Consider the following 12,731-nt stretch of genomic DNA (forward strand, 5'->3'; position numbering starts at 1 on the left):
AAATACAAATATATAAAGTAATAAATATATATATTAAAAAAGTAACGTATTTATAAAAATATACAAATAACCTGTAACAAATATGCATGCCTTTCACTGAGACATCACTTTCATCACCTTTTTTTTCATTGCTAATATGATAAAAAATTAGTGTTTTTAAATTATTTTTTTTTAGCTAGGAAAAAGATACAAATGACTGTAAAGAGAGATAGTGGTAAGGACATGTCTGCTCCAAAGCATGGCAAAGTGGATGAGAAGAATGAGCCTCACGTTGGTGGTAACACTTGGGCAGGTGGTACTGGCGGAAGGGACACCGCTGGTCTTGGTGGTAAAGGAGGGCCTTACAGGCTCGACGCGGGTCATGATGTCCATCAGGTAATGCTTCGCTATAATAATTCAAACTTAGTCTTTATAGTTATATTTATATTTAGTTGTGTGCTAATAAAAGTTATGAAATTGTTTTTAGATCAGCGATGAGGAAAAAGCTGCCGTTCCTGAGCATATTCGAAAAGCAGCTCGTGAAATGGGTCTAAAAGCATTTAAGAAGAAGCTCGAAGAAATCCAAATGAGTGAATATGACGCAAAGCTATATAATCAGTTTTTTGAACCCGTTGAGAGACAAGTAAATTTCATACTTACTTATAATTATGAATCAATTAAAGTCTAAGTACCTAACATATCTCAGATGTTGTGGTGAACGAAACCCATCATTTTGGTCAAATTGTGTTTTATAAGCTTAATTGATAATTTTTTCATTTTGCTACAAAAACGCATACTATCTACATCAAATAATTGCATTTTTGGTGCGAAATGAAAATTTGTTCCTTATTGCATATTTGGGTCCACGTTGGATTCAGTTATAAGTAAACTCGTTTAGAATTAAGAGCTTGAGTTAATAACTTCACTCCATAAGTCATGATTAACATTACCATTATTAACGATACCATGATTAACGTTACCATTGTGGTCTGTTATTCATTACAAATTTTATAAGAAGATGATTAGGAGTATAATTAAAACTTGCTTTTTGATTGGAGAACATGGTCGGGGGTGCGATCAGCAAAGAAATAACATAAATAAACAAAAAGATATTTATTTATGCCAACGTTTCAGGTCTTTATCAGGGCTATAGAACAAAAGAGATAACAACATTTAGAGAAACATAAAATTGAAAAGAAATAGTGTACAAAACAAGTTTGGAATTATACAAAATATTGAATTGAATCATAAATTATAAAAAATTGATAATTGATAATTGAATAATAAAAAATAATTTATTGATAATCATGAAATTAGAAGGTAGCTGATTGAAAACTGTGAAAGATGAAATATAATATTATGTAGGTGAGAAAATATGTACAAAATAAGATATGTAAGTAGAGTCTAAAAAATTGAAAAAACAAATATTGAATCTACAAATTGAACAATATGACAGAAAATGAAATATAGTGCGTAAGTGACTTATATCTGAATTACAGTGTGAGTTATATATCTATATATATATAACTATGCATATAAGAGAAGAGCCTTCCTGCCAACCGGAGAAGGTTGGCTAAAACTGATTGATTTGTAGAAAGGCACACTAGAGTGGGCGACGGAAAGACAAAGAATCTCTTCAGACTCCTCCCCCTCCCCCCGACCATCTTCTCCAATCAGTAATCTATGGTCAACTACACCTCATTATAAAACTTGCTTTAATAGTGTCAACATTTTTGGGCAGAATTTTAGGCCTTTATGAGGGCTAATTATGAAAAAGTATATGTAAATAAATAATATATAGAATTAAACACACACATATATAGTTAATTTTAATCATAATATAATGAATCATTAAGTGGAGTTAGGAAAAACCACAGGCAGATATGGTGAATTATATCTGGTGAATCAAAATCAATTATTGGGAATCATAGAAGTAAGAAGGATACCAAATAATGTAGATTAATAAGTAGTATGGAAAGAAAATGTATAAGTGAAGTATAATAAGCAAAACATAAAAAGATAAAATACAATATACAAATATAGTAATCTTAAAATTATGAAAAAGGGCGATAATAATGATATAAATATGAAAATCCAGTTAGTAAATATATGTAAAAATGAACATTACTTAAAATTAAAATTATAAAAAAAGTGAGAAAGAAAACTTATGTGTAAGTAAATATGTTAATAAAATATGTAAAAATAAAATTAAATATGTAGGTAAAACTAAGGCCTTGAATTCGGCCGTAATGAAATAAGTTTTATTTATTTGTGTTCTTTACTGACCACACTCTCGACCATCTTCTTCTCATAGATATTATCCACAGCCAACAACAAACACATCATATTATGAATTTAATTTTTAATAAACTTATATCCATTACATCAGCTAAAAAAATGTATCTATTCTCAGGTTCAAGCTCTCAGAGTTATCTTGACTAGTTTACAAGCAAAATCAAAGGAAAGACAATGGCAAAAGCATCAGACTTCTGGGGAACTTGATGATACTAAATTAATAGAAGGTAGATTTATTCATTTTTTAAATCAATTTTTAATTATTAATAATAAATAATTTAAATTTCACCTTTGGTATCCTCAGATGTTCTCATATTACTCACTGTTATTCCAAGCGAAGTTGGCTCTATCCTAATATCTGAAGTCTCATGTTCTTTTTTTTATTTGCATAATTTTTTTTTTTTTTTTTAACTTAACATAATGTTGCCGGATTATCATTTTTAGAATACCTAATATCACAGAATAAAGATCGATTTTTCATTTGTTCATTCAAATAATCTTCAATTAATCTTTATTTATTTATTTTTAGTGTGGCATGCCTTTCTTTTTTTTTTTATTATTATTGTAAAAAATATTAAATATTAAAAAATTTATGTTACAAAAATCTTTTGAATGGCTATTAAAATTTCTGGCATACCATTAATGGCATTGTATTATACTGATTCTTATGGGGATATGTCTTCATTTTCAGGACTGACTGGAGAGAAAAATATCTACCGTCGTAGAAGTGAGAAAGACCCGGAACTTGGAGCTCCTCAGCAGAAACCTAAAAGACTAAAATTGGTCGTTGATGTTTCTGGTAGTATGTACAGGTAGGATGACATTTTATTATTAATTGAGCCGTTGAAAGCAAGTGTTATTAAGTCATTCTGTTCTCATCTCACTTAATTTTTTAAAAAATTTAATTATTGAATATACTAACTTCAGAGTACCTTTGAAACAGTTGGATATACCTGAGAATCACTATGTTTAAGAAAGAAAAGTGTTATTCTGATAACTTTATGAAACTTCCCCATTATTGATGAATTTTTTTTAACTGAAGTTTTGATATCTCAGTCAACATTCTTATATATGTAAATGATTGACCGTATGTTTCAAAATATTAATGAGATGGTCAAGGTTGTGTTATAACCTCTACTGTTCATTTTAAATTTAATAGTTATGTTATTTCTTTATATATATATATATATATATATATACTTATTGTTGTACATTTTATTTTTATTTCTTTTTGTTCATTTTTATATAATTTTTTTACTTATATTTACATAATTTTTAACCCCACCTTAGTTTACTTCTTTTTATCTCATTATCAACATATTTTTATTTGTTTTGTATCTTTTTAGTCCTGTTGAAGCCCTGCAAAGTGGGGCGAAATGTTAGCAAATAAATGTTTAGATATGATACTTCTTTTTTGAATTATCATACTTCATAAATTCTAAATCATGAAGATAATGTTAACATCTATTATCTGTTTTCTCAACCCAGTGTTTTCCAAAGTGTGGTATGCATACTCTCAGAAAAAGGGAAGAGTTAGTAGGAATGTGCTCTCCACCCGATTCAGACTGCACCTGAGGCAATTTTTTTGTTACAAATATAGAAAAATAAATTTGTTTTTGTTAGTTTTGAGGTAGCATAGCCTTGATTTCACTATTGTTCAACAAATACAATATATTAAAAATATTTCTAATTTCCATTCATTGAATTGACAAAATGAAGGTTTGATACAGATGATGTCAGATTTCTAGTGAGTCTAGAATAATAGTTTCTACCTAACTCTGAAATTGGTTCTTTTCAACACTCAGCTTCTCTAAAAAATTACTTTCTCTGCTTCCGAACCAAAGCTCTTTTACTGAGAATTAATAATGAATATGAATCTCTACATTACTTATTATTATCGATCATAAACAACATATTTAATGTTTTATAATGGTATTGTTAAAACATATCATAAAATATGTTTTCTATATGTAGAGACGATGTAACACATGGTAACTGTCTAAATAAAAAATTTTAAAATGTTAAAAATGCACCAAATGACCAGCTCCTTCATATATAATGGTTTATGTTCAGATAGGAGTCATTCAACATAATACAACATTATTTTCTTTAAAAAGGAAATTTCCCCAACATTGTAATTGAACATCTCATATATTTGCACAGATTTACTTATAATTCTGTTCTCATGTATAATAATTTAAAATCATTATTAATATTTTGTTTTGTGATTATTTTTTATATATTTATTTTTTTAAATAATTATTCATTGTTTTTCAGATTCAATGGATATGATGGTCGTTTAGATAGACAACTAGAAGCAGTCGTGATGGTTATGGAAGCTTTTCAAGGTTTCGAATCTAAAATTCAATATGACATTGTCGGACATTCTGGTGAATCTATATGTATCCCATTTATTGAAAAAAATAATCCTCCAAAAGATAATAAAGAAAGACTACAAATTTTAAGGGTCAGTATAACTATTTATGCTGTATTACATTTTGGATATTTGTGGATTGGAAATGTTATTGAGATGGTCGCATACATATATTCTTATAGGAAGAATACATATATTCTTATATTAAAAATAGTATACCCATTTACTATTTGAGTTTTTTTGACCGTACCCGGACCATATTCCATTCATATATTCTTATAATTGCTAGACATTATAGAAATTTTTATTTTTTGATTTATATTTCTTACTGTAAACATTTGCTTGGAGCTCAAGACAACATTGATATCATATTGGTACTTGTATTGTCTAAGTTTGAATTGCTACGCGTAAAATTAGTTTTTGAATTTCTGTTAGTCATTAATATTACTCTTTCAGAAAAACTGTATTGTAATAGAAGAATATTTTAATTGTAGGAAAATAGTCTGGGTGGAGGTCTATAAAGATTCAAAATATTAAACAAAACCATTTAATTGTAACCAAAAGGTTGTGTGCCTAATCTTAGATTTATAGATTAGGTTAGGTTCCTACTTCTACCTTATATGGTCTACTGTCTTCTTCCAACTAGAATATTTAAAATTTTCATTTTAAAATCTTTAAACAATATTTTGAATACATTTTAGATTTAAAACAAAAGCAAAAGGTTGGCTTATTTCTAAGTTCAAATTAAATATTGAAAAGTTAAATGAAACTTGATAGTATTAAAATGTTTAAAATAATAACTAATAAGTTTAATAAATAATAAGTTTTTAATTGCTAAATCAATAGTCTTTACCCCAAGAGCTCTTGAAAAGACAATCAAGTTATTTGACTTCAATTTTTGATTACTTTAATGAAAATTATATTCAGTTTAGAGTCAAAATTGATGATTCCACCAACCATGATTAGGGGAAATAAAAAATGGTGGTTCCAGAGGTTACGAAAAATTCATTTTTGAATTATTTTTGGTAAACAAAAATAAAATTGTGCACTATTTTCTGTCAGAAAACAGTTCATATTTTTCCTAGTCTATAAAACAGGTACAGTAAACGTCCTTAGAAAGTAGATACTAAAGTATTTAAGGTGCTCACCCTCATGCTATTAAAAAAAACCTAAAATGTTTGCTCATTTTTAATTCAGTACTTCATATCAACTCTAAAAAACTTTATAGAATATCATTTAAAGCAGAGTAGATCTGGTGAAATATGCTTTAGTTGTAGTTTCCGCAATAAATTCACAAAATACTGATATTTTTGTTATTTGGGAGTAAAAAAATGGTTGAGGTGTTAATAGTTTATCGTAAATTCAATGGGAGAAGATGGGAGGGGGGTCAGTAATGATACATGAATAAGAGAAACTTATTACTGACCCCCTCCCATCTTTTCATATTGAATCTACGATCAACTATAAACACCTCAACCATTTTTTTCTCCCAAATAATGAAAAAATCAGTATTTTGTGAATTTATCATGGAAACTACAACATATTTTAGCGTATCTACTTTTCTTTAAATGATGTTCTATCAAGTTTTTTAGTGTTGATATCAATGAAAAATGAGCAAGTATCTTTTTATAGTCAATTTGATGACATTTAGGACTCGCTGTCCATTTTCAAATCAATATATGATTAAAATCTTCTGGCTTATTTATAATTCTTGACAATATTTTCTGATATTCAACAATATGCTAATCTTTCCGTTCTATATTCATGCACTTCACACGAATCAGTTTTTTCTAAGGGTTATATATACAAATCAAATATAAATTTTCTGCTCTTTGTTGTGTAAAAATAATAGATACTATTTGAAATAAGTAGTAGCATTACGAACTTGAAATTTATAGTTTTATTTATCTCTATAACAAACAATGAAGATTTTACTATCTATATATTTAATGCATATAATTTGATTTCTATTAGTATACTTTTATTTTTCATTTAGGTAATGCATGCGCATTCACAATTCTGCATGCAAGGAGACTATACTTTGGAATCGACAGAAGATGCAGTCAAATCACTCGCAAAAGAAGATTGTGATGAAGCAATAGTAATTGTACTTTCAGATGCTAACCTATCACGTTATGCTATTCCAGCCAGGGAATTCGGGGAGGCACTCACTGTAGACCCGAAAGTCGAAGCTTATGCTATATTTATCGGTTCATTGGGAAATGAAGCAGCAAGGTTATTATATTATTCATGTTTCAAAATTTGAAGTTTTACTTTCTTTTGATTTCTAGTGTGATATTAATAAAATATATTTTTCAGCCTTTGTGATGCATTACCAGCAGGAAGAGGTTTCACTTGCTTCAATTTAAAGGATCTACCAAATATATTACAAACAATATTTGCATCTTCTATGGTGAAAGGTTATAAATAATGCACATGGGAATCTTAAATACCAAATGTTAAAGAGAGCTCTCTTTAAAATCTACTGTGATCTTAGTTTTTAACACAAAGTATTGTTCTTTTTAATCTTTTTTGATTTTATTTACAACTATTGTAATTTATTTATTTTTTTAATAAAGTATTTTAACTTAAATGGTTGTTTTGCTCTTCCTCAAATCATATCACTGCTCCCGAAGCATAATGTCACAACTGAAAAATATGTCATCAAAGGAAAATTATGCAGGTTCCTTCCCATGATAAAATTTGTAAGTACAATTATGTGGATCCCAAAAATCTAATATATGGATTTCTAAGACCACTAACTCAATAAAGTCAATTCTACAGTTGTTTCCTTATACTTCCAGAGAAACAATATCTTGTGAATGCTAATATATTTTAAATAGCTGAATTTTTAAAGTTTTCAGATTTATTTATTGGAGTGGAGTATCCTAGTGAGCAAAGTCTTGTTCAAATCCTTGCAAACCAAAGCTTTCCCTTCACACATAATGATAACTAATTTAACCATTTATGTATAATGTAAAGAATGAGGCACTTCTACTACAAGTTTTCTTCAAAACCCTTCAAGGTTAATAGGCCCTTCAATGCAATTAATCTCTTACTATGTAAATGGTTTTCAATTTTTAATAATAAAACTAATTTATAACAAAGTAGTTTCATAACTTCATGGATCCAATATGTGTGAACAATAAACCCTTCATTGTATGTTAAATAAGTTTGTTTTAAATATATTTCCAGAATTTATATAAAAAAAAAAAAAAGTTGTTAAATCAGATTTTAATTTTTATATTATTCGAAATTTCAAATAAATTCTATAAGCAACACCCATTCATATAAAGATTGAATCACTTTATGATAGCTTAAGTTGAATAATAATTCAATTGAAATGACTTATTTATTGTTTTATATTTTACTACTTAGTTTTCTCAGTATTTTAGTTAATAAACTCTCATAAATAGAAGTTTATAACTCGAGTTATCATATAAACTGGTTTTCTATCATTTAATAAGTGTAGGGTTAAACTTATTGAAAAAGTGATTCTTAATTAATAGCATTAAAATACATTTTGTATCTTGAAACAGATAATTCAACTACACAATTTGGAGGTAATTGCAAATTTTAAAATAGCTGACAAATGAAACTTACGGAGTTCTCAACATCTTAATGGTTGGTACTGAAATAAATATGATTATAAACTTCTTTATACTTCCCTAACTTCATTATAGTGCAAACATACTTAGAAATCATTCTAATTGTATAACTTTTTCAATCCATGTAAATGGTTTTTAATTCTTCATAATAAAACTAATCTACAACATAGCTGTTTAATCAGAATTAAATTGTTTCCTCAATGATGATAGAATTATTAGCATTATTTTAACATAGTCCAAGTCAAAAAACAATACACCTTAAATGACAATGCTGTATTTTAAATTTCATTATGCTACATTTTATAACCCTATTTCAATAAGTTTATAAGTGAATGAAGAAATGTACTATTACTATTCAATAATACTAATTAAGAACTTGAATAAATAAATATGATTGCAAAAGCATATATAATTTTAATTCCGATCAATAGAACGAAAATTATAACGATAAACTGACAACAGATAATTTTAGGAATGTTAAAATAATAGTTCAACTAACTGGCTACAGATAGCAGCACAAATCAAGGAAAGTAGAAAATAGTAGTTCTAAAAAAAGCCGCTAGATGTCAGCACCATCCAGGCAGGCCTTTCCGAGGTAAATTCTAGCATGGAAATTTTATGTTGTATTAGGAGAGTAGAAGTTAACAGGAGTTAAATCGATCGGACCACGACTGATGGAATCATTGAGCTCCTGTTAACTCCTACTCTCCTAATACATAATAAAATTTCCTTGCTAGAATTTACCTCGAAAAGGCCTGCCTGGATGGTGCTGGCCTCTTGCGGCTCTTTTTAGAACTACAATTTTTCTCCCTTTCTTGATTGGTGCTGCTATCTTTTGGCAGTTAGTTAAACTATTATGTTAACATTATTACTTAAATCCCCAATTATCAATTTTTCGTGAATCTTTTTTGTTTTATTGATCGGATTTATTACTTTATTTACTTTTACGACCATATTTATTTATGCCTGTTCTCATTGACTATATTTGATTCATTTTACACTCGTTTATGCTCTTTTTAAGGTAATAAACTATGGAAACAAAATAGCTAAATATAAAGCAATAAAATATTATTTCAAGTATATTATTGTTTGATTTAGGGTATTATAAAATTATTTCATCTTTATTTGAAAGTGCATTGCATTGCTTTAGAGGATTTATTTAAAATTTCAAATAATATAACAATTTCATTCTGAATTACTATGCATTCTTTAATGCTCTTATTAACATAATGTATTGTGGAGTTAAAATAGAAGTGTAATAAACTGTAAAATGATAAGGTATTGTCATTCAATGTGTTTTATCATTTGACTAAGACTATGATAAAATAATCCAACTTTCTGTGTACACTATTTATTGCATTGCTCATGAGGATTTATTCAAAATTTCAAATAATATAAAAATTAAAATCTGATTTAACTAATGTCAGATTTACACATCAAATTGTTTTTAATATAAATTCTGGGAAGGTATTTAAAACAAACTCAATTAATATACAATAAAGGTCATAAAAAAAATATTTGGCCGGTGAAGTAACAAAACTACTTTGATGTAAATTGAATTTTATCATGAAAAATTACAAACCATTTACATGGAGTAAGAGATTTATGCTATTAGAATGATTTCTAAGATTGTTTCTGTCATAAGAAATAGTTATGAAGGAGAGTAATCACCTTTTTCAAAAGAAATTATTTATTTTAGGCTTCAAAGAAATAATCTGTTTATTTTCAACATATATTATTATCTTATATAAGCTTATTGTTAAAGTAATAAAAAATTGTGTTTTCATATTTTAAAATTAAACCTGTTTCACCATAAAACTGAAGAGAAGGATCCACCTAACAACTTGATAATTAAAATGAGCCGTCACTTTTAAGAATGTACTTTCACTACTGCAGTTGCTCTTATATATTATATATATATATAGTATTTCATTTTAAATAATATAACAATTTAATTCTGATTTAACTACAGTCAGATTTACACACACTACTTTTTCTTTTTAAATACAGTTAATATTTAAAATTAACTCAATAATAAAGGGCTCCTTGTCGTAAAAAGCATACTGAGCCTAAATTTGAACAACTACTTGGTTGTAAATTGTAAATTAGTTTTGTTATGAAAAATTTAAAACAATTTTCATACATTAAAACCTTTAGGCTATAAAAATCTTTGGTTAGGGTGTTCCCATCCTAAGAACTAGCTATAAATAATAAAAAATTGATTACTGTTCTATTAAGCAGTTAAAGTGTGACCTAGATATGTGAAAAACCTTTACTACTAATAATCACGATGAGGTCCTAACACTTTCGCATTGAAATGTCTCTGTTACCGAGAATTTTTAAACATTTGTAACTGAGATTAGAGTTCTTAGATGTTTTTTATGTTTGTTCAATAATTCGGACTATGTGGCTCTAATGGCCTGTATAAGTATTACATTTATTAGGTTTGTATAGGTTGTGACATATTTAATAACAAACATTTGAGTTTCTTCCATACGTGCTTTGTATTTTCAGTAATATCTAAGGTTTTATACAATAAATAAGTGAACAAAATGTCAAACATGAAGTGTGATTCATTCATTCAAAGTGTAATTCATCATTCATTCTGACAAATTAAAGTTATTATTGGATTATGATAGTGAAAAGTCAAATATAAACAAATATAAGTGATTTTTTTTAAGCATAAGTTTTGTATTGTTTTAAAAATTAAAAGCAAATTCATATAAAAACACAAAATAAAAATTATTTCCCAACTTTTTCACCTCCCTTCATGTGCCCTCTATAAATAAATTTTAAACATTATTTGGAAAGCTGAGGAAATGAAAAGCCACTTCAAGGAACATAAAATCCTAGGGCTCAAGAAATGAAAACTTGACCCCTCAACATGGTTAGAGTAGGGTGGTAACCTGTAAATAATCCCCATATGTCAATTTTTCAAACAATTTAACCTAAGGTTTTTGTTGTACATGTTAATGCTATTTCAACATGTACAATGAAACTTTTTAAATGTCTGCCATATAATTAACCTTAATATTTTTACAATCTTAAATTAATCTTAACAATTTATTTATTCTTAGGGGACATTTGTCCCAGAATAAAATTATTTTTTCATTCATTCATATATCAGAAATGACCAGGAAGAGAGTAAAATTAAAAAAAAAAAAAAACAGTCAGCACAGTAATAATAAACAAAAAACAACTTAATTTAATATAACTATTTTATTTGTACTGATGTTTCATATAGGTTTAAGGTCTTCATCAGGGATGAAAACAAAAAAACGATATAACAACCACAATATAAAAGGGAAAAACAAAAAAAAAATATATAACAAGAAATTAGGAAGATAACATATCACACCCCTTCCTATGTCAGAAATGACAAAGGTCTCATAAAAAAATTAAAAATCAAACTGCTCTATGTAAATTAACACATTAAAAAATATGTGGAAGTAAACAATATACAGGATACAATGAGAAGCATAAAAATAAATAAGTAAAATTAACAAAATAAAGATGCGATATCTAATGTTTTAAAACTCAAGAGGATAAGTAGTAAACCCCCTTTTGTCTTATAGAACTTTAGATATCAATTCTTTTTTTTCGTTAATATTGACTATCTTTTCCTCACATTGAACCTACAATAAAAAATAAACACATCATTGAGATTTAGTTTTATTAATAATACATACAATTATTTGGTATCTATAGAGTAACACAGTTTTTATATACATGGATACATGATAATAATTAATATCTTGATCTAAGTCTTAAGATTTTATCAGCTTCGAAAGTCTTACAGGAGGCGGTAGAGCGCTGAGCAGCTTCCTATGGCTAACTCTAGTGTGCTATTACGTAACAAAGCTTAATGTGCAGAATAATCAAAATCAGTCGGACTATATGCATATCTGTAAAATCGTGTAATCTGCATATCTAAGGTGTGATATCTGCTTGTAGGATTGTGGGTGTCCTTGCATTACCTGAATAAAAAAATAAACTTATATTAATAATAACTCGATTAACATATGAGTCATACATAGTAAATAATTGGAAAGGATAAAACCATAAATTTCGAGTTCAAACTGCTATTACTCATTTCAAATAACAGCTACGGTTTCTACATAAAATGAAATCAAGAAGCTGAGAATTAGAAATACATTATTACAGGGGAATCGAAAATTAAACATAAAAATTTATAATGCAAAAATTAAAAAATGTTTTTAATGAAATATTGATCCTAAAAGTTGAATTGAAAGGAGAATGAAACTTCAATATATATTCATTAGTACATGTTAAATAATAATATATCACTAACTTATAGCAAACATAGCTCAAGGTATGCTAATTTAGCAATCTAACTTGCATGGGGAGGCTACGCATTTGGTATCGCCGGTTTCAATGACCAATAGCTAAGGGTTCTAACCGATGCGCCCTAGGATATGAGAAACAATATATATATATATATATATATATATATA

General features: G+C 27.5%; 1 protein-coding gene and 1 long non-coding RNA gene across 2 annotated transcripts in view; one reads left to right on the forward strand and one right to left on the reverse strand.

The window, feature by feature from the left end:
- The window catches only part of c12.2 (von Willebrand factor A domain-containing protein c12.2), a 60,982-nt gene extending 53,741 nt beyond the window's left edge, over positions 1–7,241 (forward strand). The window contains exons 19-25 of the mRNA XM_014428177.3: positions 176–375; positions 467–622; positions 2,393–2,501; positions 2,966–3,086; positions 4,552–4,741; positions 6,645–6,883; positions 6,968–7,241. Of these exons, the coding sequence (XP_014283663.1) occupies positions 176–375; positions 467–622; positions 2,393–2,501; positions 2,966–3,086; positions 4,552–4,741; positions 6,645–6,883; positions 6,968–7,079 (1,127 nt within the window). The 3' untranslated portion in view covers positions 7,080–7,241. The remainder of the gene's footprint in view (positions 1–175; positions 376–466; positions 623–2,392; positions 2,502–2,965; positions 3,087–4,551; positions 4,742–6,644; positions 6,884–6,967) is intronic.
- Positions 7,242–11,912: 4,671 nt separating this feature from the next.
- The window catches only part of LOC112210411 (uncharacterized), a 6,064-nt gene continuing 5,245 nt past the window's right edge, over positions 11,913–12,731 (reverse strand). Inside the window, exon 2 of the long non-coding RNA XR_002945151.2 lies at positions 11,913–12,233. This is a non-coding gene — a long non-coding RNA (uncharacterized lncRNA). The remainder of the gene's footprint in view (positions 12,234–12,731) is intronic.

This window comes from Halyomorpha halys, unplaced genomic scaffold (assembly GCF_000696795.3).
Source record: "Halyomorpha halys isolate HHAL.00 unplaced genomic scaffold, Hhal_1.1 Scaffold698.1, whole genome shotgun sequence".
NCBI classification, from domain to species: Eukaryota; Metazoa; Arthropoda; class Insecta; order Hemiptera; family Pentatomidae; genus Halyomorpha; species Halyomorpha halys.